General features: G+C 41.7%; 1 protein-coding gene across 2 annotated transcripts; it reads left to right on the top strand.

The window, feature by feature from the left end:
- Positions 1 to 1,614: 1,614 nt before the first annotated feature.
- On the top strand, positions 1,615 to 16,236 carry acvr1l (activin A receptor, type 1 like). Of its 2 annotated transcripts, none has more exons than XM_017700281.2 (11): positions 1,615 to 1,752; positions 4,072 to 4,148; positions 5,730 to 5,809; positions 6,126 to 6,377; positions 6,792 to 7,003; positions 8,157 to 8,256; positions 8,398 to 8,544; positions 9,565 to 9,840; positions 10,378 to 10,575; positions 10,757 to 10,887; positions 11,477 to 16,236. In XM_017700281.2, the coding sequence occupies exons 3-11, from the start codon at positions 5,743 to 5,745 to the stop codon at positions 11,609 to 11,611; spliced, it is 1,518 nt and encodes a 505-aa protein (XP_017555770.1). In that variant the 5' UTR covers positions 1,615 to 1,752; positions 4,072 to 4,148; positions 5,730 to 5,742; the 3' UTR covers positions 11,612 to 16,236. The 2 variants fall into 2 exon arrangements, with proteins under 2 accessions (XP_017555770.1, XP_037401074.1); XM_037545177.1 differs by lacking the exon at positions 1,615 to 1,752 and adding an exon at positions 1,807 to 1,987.
- The last annotated feature ends 20 nt before the right edge of the window (positions 16,237 to 16,256 follow it).

Here is a 16,256-nt window from a genome sequence, read left to right as displayed (position 1 = left end):
TACATTAAATTTATCTTTACTGCAAGAAAGTGTTAACTCTCTCTATGCGAAGCTAGCGCTCATAATCCCACAAAGCAAAGCGGCCTGTTTGGAGCAGTAGGTATCCCACGGTGCACCCGAGGCCTGTCAGCGGCCTTATCTTTTTGCCCTTCTGCGCCTCTGACATCATTTCCCTTTCTCTCCACACAGAAAATGACATTGCCATTAATCAACGGGCTATTTTAGAACAAAAACTGTCGGGCCACAGGCTCCTTGAGTCTTATCACTACAAGGACATTTTACTTTCTTAAATCATCTGTGTGTGTGTGTGTGTGTGTGTGTGTGTGTGTGTGTGTGTGTGTGTGTGTGTGTGTGTGTGTGTGAATTCATAAAGCTGTGTAGACAGTGTTGTGTGAAAATTATTCAAGAAAGTAGAAATAAAGCCTATTGAAAGCCTATTGACAAAAAAAGTAACAGGTTTGAATGAGCTGTTGTCTTTTGCTTATACAATCCTAACACACCACATTTCCTCATGTTTCTGGCCAATTAAGAACCAGCTCATTTAATCCTAATGGAGATTTTACCCTATTGCACTTTGAAGTGGTGTTGATTTTACCTGAAAAATGAGTGTCCCACCAGGTAGCAACACATCTTCTATGTCAGATATCAAGATACGTTGAGCTGTGGCATTAACGCTATTTCCATTACGGCGGAGGAACCAACTGAACAGGCTATCAACGCAATTGTTGTGTTCAAAAACTAATAAAGCGGTGAAATGAATAGATCACATGATAGATGCTGGCTCACTAGCTTATGTTAGAGCTTTCATTGTGTCTCAATAGTTAAAATCTATAAAACAGGCAAAAACTGACAGATCACGATAGATACTAGCTCATTAGCTCAGGTGGTCTATCAGCGCTTTCACTGTAGCTCATTAGCTAGTTAGCTAACATCCATAAAACATCAGGCCCAAACTGATACATCACATCATAGATGCTAGTCCATTAGCATCTTATGCGTTCTATCAGTTTTACTTTTGTTGTAGCTCATAAGTTGGTTTGCTAACATCCATAAAGCAGGCCAAAACTGACAGATCACATGATGGATGCTGGCTCATTAGCTAAGGTGGTCTATCAGAGCTTTTGTTGTAGCTTGTTAGCTAGTTAGCGAACATTCTTTAAAAAAACTGGTAAAACTGAAAGATCACATGATCGATGCTCATTAGCATCTTATGCATTCTATCAGTTTTGCTTTTGTTGTAGCCGATTAGCTAATTAGCTAACAGGTAAAACAGGCAAAAACTGTAAGATCACAATAAATGCTAGCTAGTTATTGAGCTACAACAACCATTTTGATTCCCCCTTGTTTTCTTTACCTCAAATATAAACTGGAGGAACCAGTACGTCATATAAACGAACCTAATACCACCCGCTTTACACTGGAACGCAGACTCTTTCATTTCAGCTGTTGAATTAGCTAGAACTTTTGACAGTTTGCTGAAGTTCAACTTTGGTGAAACAAACAAAAAAAAAAAAACAAACAAAAAAAAAACTTGCGTTTCTCCTTCACGCAGCTTATACTTTGGCAAACTACAATACCCACAATGCTCTCCTCCGTTAAAGTTGTTTACGGTGACGTCTTTGTCCCTCATCTCCGTCCAGTGTCCGTGGGTGGCGCTCCATCTGCTAACTGCCAAAGCAGCTCCAACCTTTCCGCAAAAAGGCTCAGACCTCACAAAATGTGGGGCAGAATGTGTCTGTTCCACTAGCTGAGGTAAGAATAAACTCGAGGGTTTGTTGTTTTTGCAGTAATGTGGGCAGCAGCTAGTCAGGACTGGGGTGCAGTTAGCTGTAGGCTAGGCTAGCTAACGCTAGCTAAGTCTGTGTAGGGCGACGGCTGGTTTAGTAGAGCTGGCTAGTAGAGTTGGCTACCGAGCTGTGGTGAGATGTTTACCGGCTGTTTAGTGTCTGGGCTGGACTTCGAGGTGGGTTAGCCGGCAGTGTTGGAGGTGAGACCCAGATATTAACGAGCTTTATTAACGGGGCCGCTCATTATCAGCGACCGATTAGCGGCGCCAGCTAACGTTAACTTCTCTAGCTAGATAACTTGGCTTTCCGAGAGGTTTTGGTGACTTTTAGCCACGAATTCATAAATTAAAGACTGTTACACTTAAAAAAGATCCTCTTAGGGTTTTTAGTAAATGCAGAGGTTCTGTTCAGAACCACGAGTTCTACATAGAACCATTTCGTGCTTAACTTAAGTGTACATGCTTAAAAAAGATGGTTCTTCACGGGTTCTCTATGAAAAACAATTAATCTGTTTAGTATCTTGAGTTCTGTATAGAACCATTTTATGCTTAAATATACACTATTAAAAAAGATGGTTCTTCAAGGGTTCTTTAGTCAAGATAATGGTTCTGTTTAGCACCTTTTAGTTCTATATAGAACTGTTTCATGCTTAAATGTATGCTCTTAAAAAATGATGGTTCTTGAAGGGTTCTAAAGTAAAGACAGTGGATTTATTTAGTACCTTCAGTTCTATATAAGAACCATTTCCTGCATTTTTATTTTTTGCATGGTCTTCTGGTTCTTCAACGGTTCTTTAGTAAAGGCAGTGTTTCTGTTTTGTACCACAAGCACTATATAGAACCATTTCATGATTGAGGGTAAAAATGGTTCTTCAAGTGTTCTTTAGTAAGGACAGTGGTTATATTTAGTACCATCTGTTATATATAGAACCATTTCATGTGCACTCTTAAAAAGGGTGGTTCTTTAGTGGTTCTTTATTAAAGAAAATGCTTAGTACCTTGAGTTCTATGTGGAATCATTTCATGCTTAAGTGATACCGTGCATTGATGGTTTTTCAGATTGATGGAGAATATATGGCTCTATATAGAACCTCTGTATCGCACCAAAAAGGGTTCCTCTACTTTTACAAGCTTTAACCCTTTTTGGTGTTATAAAGAACTGTTTTCAAAAAGGTTCTATATAGAACCATCTACAACACATGCTCCATCAATCTGAAGAACCATTGCGTCCTGCATAAAAACACTTAAGCATGAAATGGTTCTATATAGAAATGGAACCATTGCCTTCATGAAAGAACCTTTGAAGGACCGTCTTTTTTAAAGTGCCTACTGTTTAGCGTCTAACTGTTCACTGTATCGGTAACCATGTTGCAGGAGTCCTTTTATTCCTTTTTGTTTGTTTGTTTATTTGTTTGTTTTCTAGATAGATTTATAGTTAGTAGTTCTTCATTAGGTAGAGTGACCCTTATGACCCTACGGCCTATTACTTGTCTGCTGGTTAGATTAAGTAAGATAACGTTTGTAAAATCAGCTCAGGATCATTTGTGGCCATTAAGATTTGGCTTAAGTAACAAAGTTAAAGCTGTGTGACTCAAGTACTTTTAAAGGGGAATTCCACCCATTTTTCAAAATTTTGATTTCTAAACAGAATCGTTCACATTGCTTTGATATGTGATGGATCTGTGTAGAAAATAAAAAACAAACTTGCAGACATTTATAGTTTTCCATGGTGGTGATGGGAACCAGGGGTCGCATTCACCATTGTATGTTCAATCCATTACAATGTACTGCACACAGTACATTGTATGTACGGGGGCAGTCATGGGCTGGAGGTTAGGGAATCAGCCTCGTGACCGGAAGGTCGATGGTTCGATCCCCAGAGCTGACAGCACATGACTGAGGTTTCCCTGAGCAAGACACCTAACCCCCAACTGCTCCCTGGGCGCTGCGGATTGGGCTGCCCACTGCTCCAGGCAAGTGTGCTCACTGCCCCCTAGTGTGTGTGTGTGTGCTCACTAGTGTTTATGTGGTGTTTCACTTCATGGATGGGTTAAATGCGGAGGTGAAATTTCCCTGGTATGGGACTAATATGGGTCACTTCTAATCTAATCTTAGAATGCCTTTGTGTACATCTTAATCATTAAACTATGCAGAATAATGGTTCAGTTCAATCATGACTGCTGTTTTATCACCCAAAGGGACCCGACCATCATCTGCAGTGACCATTTGGATGAACATTCATGGGAAAGAAGCTCCAGTAACGTTTCTCTACCTTTCTGTTTCAGACGATGACTGTACTGGCGAGGACTGGCGGTTATGCAGATATATAAAGGCGTTGAGAGTCACATCAGGATTTGTACCAGTAAGATGATCTGCTTATTATCTTGTTATCTTTGCATGCACAGGTGTTGTTTCCCCGCCATCCGAATTTGCTTCTCAGCACGAGCATCGGTCACTGAATAAGCATCAAAAGTGGGTCCAGGTGTTAAGAATTTAAGTGCTTTAAATTGTTCCCAGATGGTTTTACAGTTTCATAAGCATGACCACGTTGCAGGTCCGTCTTCCTCACCAGCCAAAAATATTCAGGCTTTTGTTCCGACGTACTGAGAAACCACCAGGAATTACAGTCCACTTGGCTCTAATGTGTAAGGAATCAATTTGGCGAGTGACTGGGACAATAATTGCGCTGTGATCTGAGTGAATGATAAAATCTATCCACATAAAAGCTTAATGGTGCCCCCCCAATCAGCCATTTCTGTCTTTTTGTGACGCACTGCTCCACTACGGTCCGCTTTGATGTTATTCGACAGCAGGCCCTTTGCTTCCTGGTCGCCATGGAGACTGTGCCTGGGTACCAGCCTGTGCTGGCTCTGTCCAAACAGCCTGAAACTTGGTTCAGATCCTCAGTCTGCACTACCATCTGATTGATGTTTATTACTAATGGCATGTGAATCATTATCTACTGGGTGCTCATCACTAATTGAAATGAAATATGGACTTAAATCGATTATCTAATCCAATTATCTACCCCAACTTATCATTTTCACACCAGTGCATCCTTACCTGACCTAATAAAGCAAATGCATGATGAAAAGCAAATCCATTTTTAATACCTTTAAACAGTCTCGAAGTATTCCAGTGTTGTGAGTGTTGTAAAACGTCTGAGAGAGCAAAAGTCCTGTGACTGGTTGGAGTGACAGAAAGCCAGAATAGAACCTGTTCTGCGGCGTTTGGGACTGTAGTGTTTGGCAAAGCTAACTACAGCTTACTTAGCAGTCAAACATGCCAGACAGCACAGAAAACGCTTGGTTCTAGCTAAATGATGCTAAAATGGACACGAGTTTAGAGGATATCGGATTGCGCTAATCCAAGTGACTGGCTGCAGTCTTTCTATGTTTCCTTCTTAGGCCAAATAAATTAGAAACTCTGACCAAAACGTCACATGCAGGCTCTTCACTGCCCTCTGGTGGTTAATATCTCAGGTTTCCCATGATGTGTAACATTTCTGAAAAGCTAATTTGCATATCAAAAATTATGATTTACTGTCTGACTTTTTAAAACCAATTTTCATCTAAAAATTGCAGTTAGCTGTCAACGCAGTAGCTCTGTGCTGACGACAGATACTGCTCGAGCTCAAATAAACACACATTATTTACTGCGGCCCTCTAAGTGTTAATAAAAACAAATATAAATAAACAAACGTTACTCGCCGCTGACCTTTAAAGGTGTTAACAATCGGATAATCAGCAGTTTAGATAATACTTAGTTTTGATATTGCTTAGTCATGTTTAATATGAGTTCATTTTGATTTCAGATGGACGTTAACAGTTACGTTTGTTCGTGGATGTCTCACAGTGCACTTGAGTTCAGCAGACAGTCCCCTCGCAGGTTGTGGATCTAGGCTAAGCATGTGCATTTCTAACTCTTCGTCTCTCGTTTCTAGTGCAGTGAACCAAATGGGTCATTGCTGCACCCGAGTCTTTTTCCTCCTGCTGCTCCAGGCGTTGCAGACTTTAGCTGAAGGTAAGTATTTACTGCATGCACTGCATAACATAGCTATGAATTGGTGCCTTCTGTAGAGTATTTTACCATTTGCCCACAGATGCCTCACAAGAACCTCACACAGAGTATTAAAACAAAAACTTGAGGCGTATCTTAGAGGCTTTCTCAGCTTTGCTTTCTAATCTGTAAACCAGGGAAATGGAAGCAGGAACGAGGAAGAAAACAGCCTCAATTATCTGGCAGGAAGACACTTATCTATAAGTATTTGCGTCATCCAATTCGGTTCCTCTTCCTATATTAATTGCTTTGTTTCTTCTGTGTTTGTTTGTGTGTCCAGATGGGTCCATTGACTGTGTGTGCGTGGGCAGCGACTGCATGTCTCAGCAGTGTAAGGGAGACCAGTGCTATGCCTCCGTGACCGTTAGCAATGATGTACCCTCGTTCCGGCGCGGGTGTTTGGTTGGCCCAGAGAGCAGGCGGATGACCTGCTCGGCTGCCCCCTCGGCCAGTCATGTAGTGGAGTGCTGCTCTCAGCCAATGTGCAACCTCAATGCCACAGTGGAGTCACTGCTGCAGCTGCTGCCCAAGAGTAAGAATCACTTGAGTGCGAGAATATGGTCTTCTCAAGCTAAGCATGTCCTTAATTTGCTCTAATAGGAATCCAGTCCATGCAGATGCAGCAAATAATTCATATAGTAGTTAGTGTCGGGGATTTGGCGACCTCTCTGGTGAACATTTGTAATTGCATGCAATGTGCAGAAGAGTATTTTGTAATGTCAGTTGTGCTTCTGACCCCAACGAAAACCACAGTTTTGCCATGAACATTTTTGCTACTGCTTGTCAACCTACACCACCACGGTGTTAAGGTACCCTTTGCCGATACCAGTACCACGTTTAAGTGCCGGTATTGGCGTAGATAGCAATACATTTTTGAAAATCCCAGAGATTGAACATTGTACTCTTGAGAAAATCTCCAGTTGACTACATTTGCTTCTGTGATCAGGTCCAGAGGGTGAGCCTGTGCGCTACCGTGTGGAGACCCTGGTGCTTTTTGTGTTGGGACCCTTTGTAGTGTTGGCCCTGCTGGCCACTCTGGCAGTGTTGGTCTGCCGCAGGCTCCACCCAGGCCGCTTGGAGAGACTGCACGAGTTTGATCCGGAGCAGGGCGCCATCGACGGCCTCATCGCTCCCAACGTGGGAGACAGCACCTTGGCGGTACGAGATTAGCCTTCCATGTTTGGTGTCTAAAGTTTTTACTACAGCCACAAGGATAATATAGCTAAAAGTAATGGAAGCTCTGCCTACCTTAAACCAGCGGTGTGAAACTCAACCACTAAAAGGGCCGTATTAAAGTGTTCAACAAATCTGTGGGCCAGCTGTGTTCTATTTCATTTTTACACTGGATACTTAAACTATTCAAAAATACTTTTTTATATATATATATATATATATATATATATATATATATATATATATATATATATATATATATATATAAAAAACAATAGGCTACATTAGCTACAGGGAATTTTAAATATCTCCAGAAGGTAGGTTTTTGGAAACTGCCGATTTGCTTGAATTAGACACCAAGCATCTTTTCTTTTTTCTTGTAAGTTATAGCTGATTAGGTTGAATGCCTCGCGTTCAGATTGCAACAAACTGTGCTGTTTTCCTCAGGATATATGTCTAATAAATCACTTGTGTGATCATTTTAAGTGAGCTGATGTTCATAGTACAGCGTAGGAGCTGCTCTACAACTACCACACCAAGAGGATCCATGTATTTTAAAAACTTTTAAATATATAAACATATCTGTTTCATCAGATAAACGACTAAAAAAAGGTTCAAACTTGGATTTAAGGGTGATTTTGAGAATGAGCGTTCAGGGTACTCGTTTGGAAATGCCAAGTATTTAAATCCTGTAAAATGCACTTCTCGGCAGCCCTAGACAATCTACAACAATGGACGAAAGTACATAAACATTGCACAGGTAAAAAGGGTCATACAGCCATTTTCACGCCTGAATTTTGTTCATACTTTTCTCTGTTTTATGTATTGGTTGATGAACTGCAGTTACAGTAGCGGTAGATTGTATTTTTTGACCTCTCTCTGTATTTTTTTTAAAAGTGTTTGTTTTACATTAATAAGTCAGACTTTAATATATCGTTAATAGTGAAACCATAACTAAAAGGTTATTGTGAATACACTCATTTTCAAGACATGTTAAATAATTATTGTATAATATTTAATTCTGTTCTATTTATAATTTATACAACCTTTTGGCATGAAGGCATAAACGTGTTACTTGCCGTGCCTTTCATTTGTTTTCTTGACTTGTAACGATAGTATTGTCATTTTTGATTTGTAGGATCTGCTTGATCACTCCTGCACGTCTGGCAGTGGGTCTGGACTGCCGTTCTTGGTGCAGAGGACGGTGGCCCGTCAGATCAGCCTGGTGGAGTGTGTCGGTAAGTGGGGCAGACTCCTGTTGCTCTCATCTCAAATCTAGATCCGAATACACAACCACTAATATCAGCTGCTTCTTTTAGAGTCAGAGGCTTTCTCTCTGATTTTTATATGAACAGTGTTGTTTTCTCTTCTTTTCCCAGGGAAAGGGCGATACGGGGAGGTGTGGAGGGGACAGTGGCAGGGAGAGAATGTGGCTGTGAAAATCTTCTCCTCCAGAGACGAGAAGTCCTGGTTTCGGGAAACCGAGATCTACAACACTGTTCTACTGCGGCATGAAAACATATTAGGTGAGGCACATTTTCCTTTTTTCTTTTTTCTACTCTTTCACAGTGTCTCATAAATTGTGGGTGAAATAAATCAAGTTTCCAGGGCACAGTTCATAGATCAGGCCAAGCACAGAATAAAAAATGTATTAAGTGGAGAATTGCTGCCAACTCAGGTTGTGTGCTAAAACTAAAAGTGCTAAGGCTGGACTAGATTTGAAAGTATTATTTTAAAAGTCTAAAGTTTAAAAAATGCAGTTTTAGGCCAGAAATATTTTCATGGCATATATCAGAGGTCACTAATGGAGACCGGACCCAGATGCTGTCCTATGCAGACCTGGACCTATAACTGATAAACTATGGAGAATTATTTAATTTTGACGGGGTGGTCCTATTTTCCTCGGCGTAACTTTTCTAGCCTTTATGGTAACACTTTAGTGGCCCGGGAGACTCACAGACCAATCGCATGTGGTGTAAATATCACATGTGACACTACTCAGCCAATCAGATCTGTGCATTATGATGAGCAGTAAGACTCCAGTGAGTGATGCACACACAGCGGAGGGACGAGGTGAGACACAGCAGTCGTAGAAGAACACACAGCATGCATTATGCAAACTCGCAGATATGTCCTACAAATATTAGGAATACCCCACATAGCGATAAAGAAATGTGCTGACGTAGCGGCTAACACACACACACACACACTTGATGTTCAACTTCTTAGCAGTAGCGTTACCTGTCTTGCTTTCACTTGCTTTAACAATCTAGCAGGAAAAAATCTTTTAAACATCCCAAAAATCCACCCCAAAGATGTGTTGTTTTTCATTTCAACATACATCATGAAAAGTGGGTTTTCCTAGTTTTTAAATGTGAAAATTTCACCCCAGGGCTGTTGTGGCACCACTGTAGGAGGTGAGTAGGACGATGCAGCAGTGGTTACATTTCTCATTTTGACCAGAATGCCCCTTTTAAAAAATTCCTAAAACAGTGACAGTAAAGCGTTTAACATTTTAACATGTCCTGTAAATGTCCCACACTCAGGGTTCATGGCCTCAGACATGACCTCGCGGAACTCCAGCACTCAGCTGTGGCTCATCACGCATTACCACGAGAACGGTTCGCTGTACGATTACCTACAGCGGGTGGCCGTGGACATGTCTGACGGCCTGCAGATGGCGGCGTCGGTGGCCAGCGGCCTCGTTCACCTGCACACTGAGATTTTCGGCACTGAGGGTAAACCGGCCATCGCCCACCGCGACCTGAAGAGCAAGAACATCCTGGTGAAGAAGGACCTGCGCTGCTGCATCGCTGATCTCGGTTAGTGGCCCCACTTGCCCAGCGCTTTGACATTTTTAAATAAAAACAATCTGAATTTCATTAGTGCCTGACGATTTTGAGGATTTTAGCCAATGTCAGTCAAACATTCTGAATCAGCTTATGTTATTTTATGTTTATATATACTCCAATAGATTTAGTTAAACTGTGCCGTACTGGCAGACACAGGTATCAGTTCTAAACTGTTGTATTTCTTCAAATTTGTAAAATCACCAATTATCAGTAAATAGCCAATATTGGCTGCTATCGTCCTTATAGGTTTGGGCCCTGGTCTAGATGTTTTTTCTTTGTACAGTATTGATCTGTCTGTTCTGTAGAGACTGTGGATACATTTTCCAGACTTTTACATTGATGGATTATGATCACGTGTATGTGGAAGGCGAGGGAGACACTGATAAAATATCATGCTACCATTGTAACATGTTAACTTTTTATTGAGGCTCTTGGCCAGTGCCCGTACATTTTTCGCCCTTATCCAGTCCTTTCATTCGTTTCTCAAACTTCTCTTCTTCTTTCCAGGCCTGGCGGTCACTCACTCTCAGGCAGACAATCAGCTGAATGTGGGGAACAACCCCAAAGTGGGCACCAAGCGCTACATGGCCCCCGAGGTGCTGGATGAGTCCATTCAGACGGACTGCTTCGATGCCTACAAGAGGGTGGACATCTGGGCCTTTGGTCTGGTGCTGTGGGAGATCGCCCGGCGCACTTATAGCAACGGTCAGCTCCATAAAACAAACAGGCATTTGGGTGGGATGTATACCTTTTAAAGCTGCTTGTCACTTGGTGAAAATATTGAAAAGGCTCACCCCCTCACCCTGTTCATTTTCAGGGCTTTGGCAATATATGGCTTTTGGTGATTGAACTCATTTAGTCATTAACCGTCCAATGTCTGTTGTAGGGATCGTGGAGGACTACAAGCCTCCATTCTATGACCTGGTACCTAATGACCCCAGCTTTGAGGATATGCGTAAAGTGGTGTGTGTGGAGCAGCAGAGACCATTCATCCCCAACCGCTGGTTCTCTGATCCTGTATGTATCACTTTAAACTCTCAGTAATAAAGGTATAAACTGTCTTTGGGGCAGTTCCTCTCTTTTCACTGGTGTGGTACCCTCAATGATGCATCTCAGTACCTTTAGCCAGGAAACATAATTGTACCATAATCTATTGAAATTATATTTTCTAAGTTGTATCAACTCCACACCCACCGTCTCGCCTCCAGCCTTTTTATTTTACTGTTCTGTTTTAAAACATTAGATGATGAAAAGGTACAAATATGTTCTTTTCACCTAGGAGAAACTTATTTAAGGTACACAACTGGACCTTAAAACCACTGCTGTAACTTGCTGGACACATTTACCTTGTTTGTACCTTGACAAACGAAAAATGTACCTGCACAGAACCTCTATTTCTAACAGTGTGTTAGGATACACACTATATTCTTTATAAACTGCTGTGTTGGGAAATCTGAATGTTGGTACTAGCCGAATTTTCCCTCACAGCTCCATTGAGAACAATTGAATATCTGATTTGCCGCCATCCTTCTACCACCAACTTACGAACCCAGCGTTACACTGGTTAGAACCTCACAGAGCCTGTATATTTGCTTGTGTCTCATAGACGCTGTCTGCTCTGGTCAAGCTGATGAAGGAGTGTTGGTACCAGAACCCGTCGGCTCGCCTCACAGCCCTGCGCATCAAAAAGACTCTAGACAAAATCCACAGCTCCTTGGAGAAGGGCAAGCCGGACTGCTGAGCCCCAGGAACAGAGCCCTTCTAGCAGGACCACACAGATCCTAACAATGGTGTCTGTATTCTGGCCCTGGATGTTCATCATGCTGGTCTAGGAACAGCTCCCCCATCACCTCTGTAGGAAACACTGATCCTGGATCTGCACCTTTGCTCTTCTCCAAGACCTTCTGATCATTCTCTGGATCCAGATGTTTTACATCTCCCTTTCTTCTATGACTTTGACTGACAGCATCAGACCAGACAGCGGCCGTGGAATACAAGTGAAGCCATTTTTGTTGGCCGTATTGGACTGAAACCTCAACATTTGCACTGAGGCTGGTTTGTACCTGGTCTCAGAGACTACAGATGCCCCGGCCAGCGTAAAGATATTATGCATCAACACGCCTCACAGTCGCTACCCATAATGGCGAGCCAGTGCAGTGTGATCAAGTTCTGCTGTTCAAATTAGACTACTTGGTCATAGGGGAGCTGATCCTGGATCAGCATTCTGGACTTTTGGACTCTTGATAACGTTTTTAAACGTAATTTTTCCAGACAGTCTCACCACACAAGAGTGAACAGACAACACTGGATAGATTCGAAGACACTAATCCTGGTAACCTCCAGGCTGCCACACTACCACAGTAGATTTTGGAAAGAAAGTAAGCCTGGCGAAACATCCTTCTTTGAAACACTAAAGACACTTTTTCATGTTTTCCGTCATCTTATCGTTGGCCGAGTGCGGTCAATGTTGGTTCGGTTCAGCATTTAGTGCCCTGCTGTAGTTTTTGCCTGTGACTGAAGCCAAACTGGCACTAAAGCCTTTCTTGCGCTCTTTTCATCTTTCTTTATCTTTCGCACAGCCCTTGCGCTGGGCAGTCACACTAAAACTTAAGTGACAATCATTTTGCTGCTCGGTCAGTCCTGCATTACTAGGCTGCGTTTTTTGGGCGTCCTTTGTCATATTGCTCTAATGCAAATCTTTGTAGGTTAACCTTTACGCCTTTTTCTGTCAGCATTGACGCACATGCACCATCATGTACGTTGTAGTCGTTTTGTGTCCCCAGTGCTTTTTGCTCTTGAATTGCATAGTAAGCAGAATAAGCGCAACTGAAACATGTATTGGTTAGGATCTGCTTTATAAAAGACGGAGTTTGGAGGCTGTTGAGGAGGCAGATTTCGTCTCGTTTGAGAAGCTTTTGGGCTCTAGATGTGGGCACCAAGACACTGATGTATTTATAATGAATGAGGACAAAGAAGAAGGAATACTGCTAGACACTGCATTGTAAACTGTGACCGTAATAGAATGTAATATATTGTATTTAAAGATAGGATTACTAAAAGTGTAACGTAGCTCGGATAAGGCTTCCTCGCTTTGCCAAGTTAAGGCGCACCTGGTCTGGTTTTATTACTTTTCTCAAGCACGTTTTATGCATATGGGGGGGAGTTCCACTCATTTTCTTTCTTTTTGCTTAATTTCTGCATAATTCAGAGCGGTTTAATGTGGAATGGTGCATTGCAGAGAAACTGACCCACTCAAGATTCCTTTACAGTGGTAGTGATAGGAACCAGAAGGCATCGTTCAATAATATAGCCATTTTATCTGATGGCAGATGAACCTACATGTGTCTTCTGAGTTTGTGTTGTGTTTATAATGCTGTCATGTTATGTTGTTCTTATCGTGTTCTATGTACAACTGTTAAGACACGTTTGGCATGAATCCTGTCTCAAAAATATCCGAAAACAGTGTCTCGGACATCAGGCAGTGTCTTCATAACCATTTCACGTAATGACTTTCAGTGAGGGAGCATTTAGAGGTGGATGTCTGGTTCCTGTCACCACCACTGTGAACATTTCTGAGTCTAGTTTGTCCAAAACGCGTCATTTCACATCAGACCACTCTCCATTTAATTATGCAGAAATTTTAGGAATGTTGGAAACCAGGTGGAGTTCCCCTTCAAAACGACTTCCGCTCACCCGCACTGTGAGAATGATCCGTCTTTGGACTGAACAGTTTGATGGAACTGCGAGGACCCTGAAGCGTTTGTCTTCCTCCGCACGAAACGAAGCTAAACAGTGACTTATAAAGCAGGAGCGGCTTCAGGTTTTGCCCACCCCAGCGTACGTGAGGGTGTTTACTGTCCTGATTCAGCTCATTATTAAAGGGGAACTCCACCGCATTTTCAAAATGTCCACGTGATTCAGTCATTGAGGCAAAGTCATTGAGTGGTTTGATGTAAAGTGGTTTATTGTAGGGATACTGTGGCTTGGCTTCAGGGGCTGGTTTCACAAAATATTTCTCATTCTTAAGAAAAAGGTTAGGAGAAATTGTTGTTCTTCAAATAACTTCTTAAGAATGATCTTATTATCTTGTTTTCTTATGAACCTTATGTTCTTAAATTTTTTCTTAATCTTACGACTCGCACTCGGCTACAAGAGCTGATAAGTCGGCATCTAAATTGATCACGGATGCTGTCTTTGCTCCTCCTGTCCGTCACCCCACGATTATATTTCCGATGAGGATTTTTCTCCTGTTGGCTGTTTCGTCCACCATTATCTCCTGTTCTTGGTTTGCAAAAATTTTTTAAGCACTTGATTTGATGTTTTCTCCCCGTTTTGCTCCTCGGAGCAGATTAAACTAAACAATGCAAATAACATTTAATACAATGTCAGAACGTATCTCACGTCGCTTATGGTACGTTAAAATGCAACATAGCCTGCATAAGAAAACAATGATTTTCTTAAGAAAACGTTTGAGAACTTGCTGTTTTTCGAGAATTTAAAAACGTTCTTATGAACTTAGGAAGTGTTGGTCGTAAGCATCTTCGTTTTTTTTTCTTGAAGCTTTCGTGAATCCGGTCTCCGATCTTTTTATTCATATGTGAGACAAGTTTGTTTTTGTGTGACAGTGTGAGCGACAAAAAAGACACACTGGCCCTTAGTGATCAAAGCTGCGTTTAACAGAATGCCCCGTCTTTAGTGATGCGCGAAGTCGCTACGTCTGAAACAAGCAGAGATTTTAGCGCAAATGAAAATCTGCATTGGTGCGTGAAATCAAGCGCCGGCCTACCAGCAGCTCATTTACATATGATTTACATGAAACATCCTAATTTGTGCAAATGTTTCATAAGGCCTGAAACACTTCACACAAGGACGCAGACGCTTTGAGCTACACAGACGGGGTTTCACTCATGGTCGCATTCAAAAATGTGTCTCGACACATTTCATAACACAGTGCAAGCGTCACAGCAAGGGGGCGCTATAATGGCACCCAAGCCTGACTGAGCGGTCTTGTATCACCAGCGTGCTTCTCAACTGCCACAGCAGACGACCACTTAAGTCCCAAACAAAGACGGCATAAAAATCTGATTAACTATCGTATTTCCAGTCTGAGAGAAGAGGTAAAGCAGCTCACTCTCCTCTATTGTCCACGTTTAGTTGTTGAGGCTGCTGGAATAACAGATCTGTCTCTGATCTGTACTCTATCGCCCCCTTCAGTACTGAGTGTTTTAACCTCCACAGCAACGTAAGAACGCGCAGTGAGTGTACAGGACCAAGCATTTGCAATGCGTTGACGTTTGTGTTTGCGTCCTTGTGTGAAGTAAGTTTCAGGTCTAAGGTGTAAGGAGCCCGTTCAAAAGCCTATGAGCCAATGACTGCAGAGGAATCTGTGTTGGGTGACCTTTTTCAGGATAGTGATCTGTTCAGCCTGCAGTGAAATACAGGCCACATTAAAAATCAGATCTGAATGTCTGAGATCTTTACAGTGGTGGTGATAGGAACCAGGGGTCAGAATGCCTACAATACAAATACACTCACTTTATTTACTACTCAAAATGACCTACAGGGCCTTCTGAGCTTTTCTATGTAATGATGATGGTAAAATAGTAATACATTTGAAAAAAACTTACCCCTCTGAAATGAAGGAATAAAAAAAAAATAGCTGAAATCTTTTTTTTTAACTATAAAAATAACATTTTAGACTTTAGGCAGCGTATGTACTCTGTGATAGAGCTTTTAAACGGATTCAGACGTCTGGTTCCTATCACCACCACTGTGAGCAATTCTGATTCTCCAAGTTTCTCCAGAACGTAGCATTTCACACCAAACCACTCTGAATGACTCTGTTTGCGTCTCAATCATTTATATATGCAGACATTTTAACAAAAAAAAAAGAGAAGTGTCCCTTTAAGCCCGTCAGGAGACTTAAGATGGCAAATACTTGAAATCGGATGGTGGGCAGAATCTGCAAACGTGCTTTCCAGACCACCTCTCCAGTGTTAAAGGGTGTCCGAATCCTTTTTTCGTTCAGCAATACTTGTTACGCAGTTTAGAAAGAAGAAAAAAATATCACGGTAGAAGGCGAGTTTGGTGCTTATGTTTTTTTTTCCCCCAGCAATGTTATTATTTTATTTTTAAGATGCGCATTTATGTTTAGCTGTGTTTCTTTTAAGGACCTTGTTTGAATTTATGCAGATTTTTACATGCCAGAAAAAAAGAAATGCCCACTGTTACCAAAATAATTGGCTTCATTGCCTACATGGATTAAAATAAATTCATAGGAAAGGAACTTGTTCAATGGAATCCAGTGTATTTAAATGACGAGTTACAATAAAATGTCATGCTGGGTCAATAAAACGGCTTCTGTAATTCCCACTGTGGCTGTTGTT

The sequence above is a fragment of the Pygocentrus nattereri genome, chromosome 2, assembly GCF_015220715.1.
Source record: "Pygocentrus nattereri isolate fPygNat1 chromosome 2, fPygNat1.pri, whole genome shotgun sequence".
NCBI classification, from domain to species: domain Eukaryota; kingdom Metazoa; phylum Chordata; class Actinopteri; order Characiformes; family Serrasalmidae; genus Pygocentrus; species Pygocentrus nattereri.
Note: the sequence above shows the minus strand (reverse complement) of the source record. Positions and strands in the feature narration are given on the sequence as shown.

Excerpts from the sequence above, each read along its gene's own strand:
- acvr1l (XM_017700281.2), top strand. The coding sequence starts at position 5,743 with ATGGGTCATTGCTGCACCCGAGTCTTTTTCCTCCTGCTGCTCCAGGCG. Across the intron at positions 9,841-10,377 it reads CTGCTGCATCGCTGATCTCG|GCCTGGCGGTCACTCACTCT; the intron begins GTTAGTGGCCCC and ends TCTTCTTTCCAG. Across the intron at positions 10,576-10,756 it reads CCGGCGCACTTATAGCAACG|GGATCGTGGAGGACTACAAG; the intron begins GTCAGCTCCATA and ends TGTCTGTTGTAG.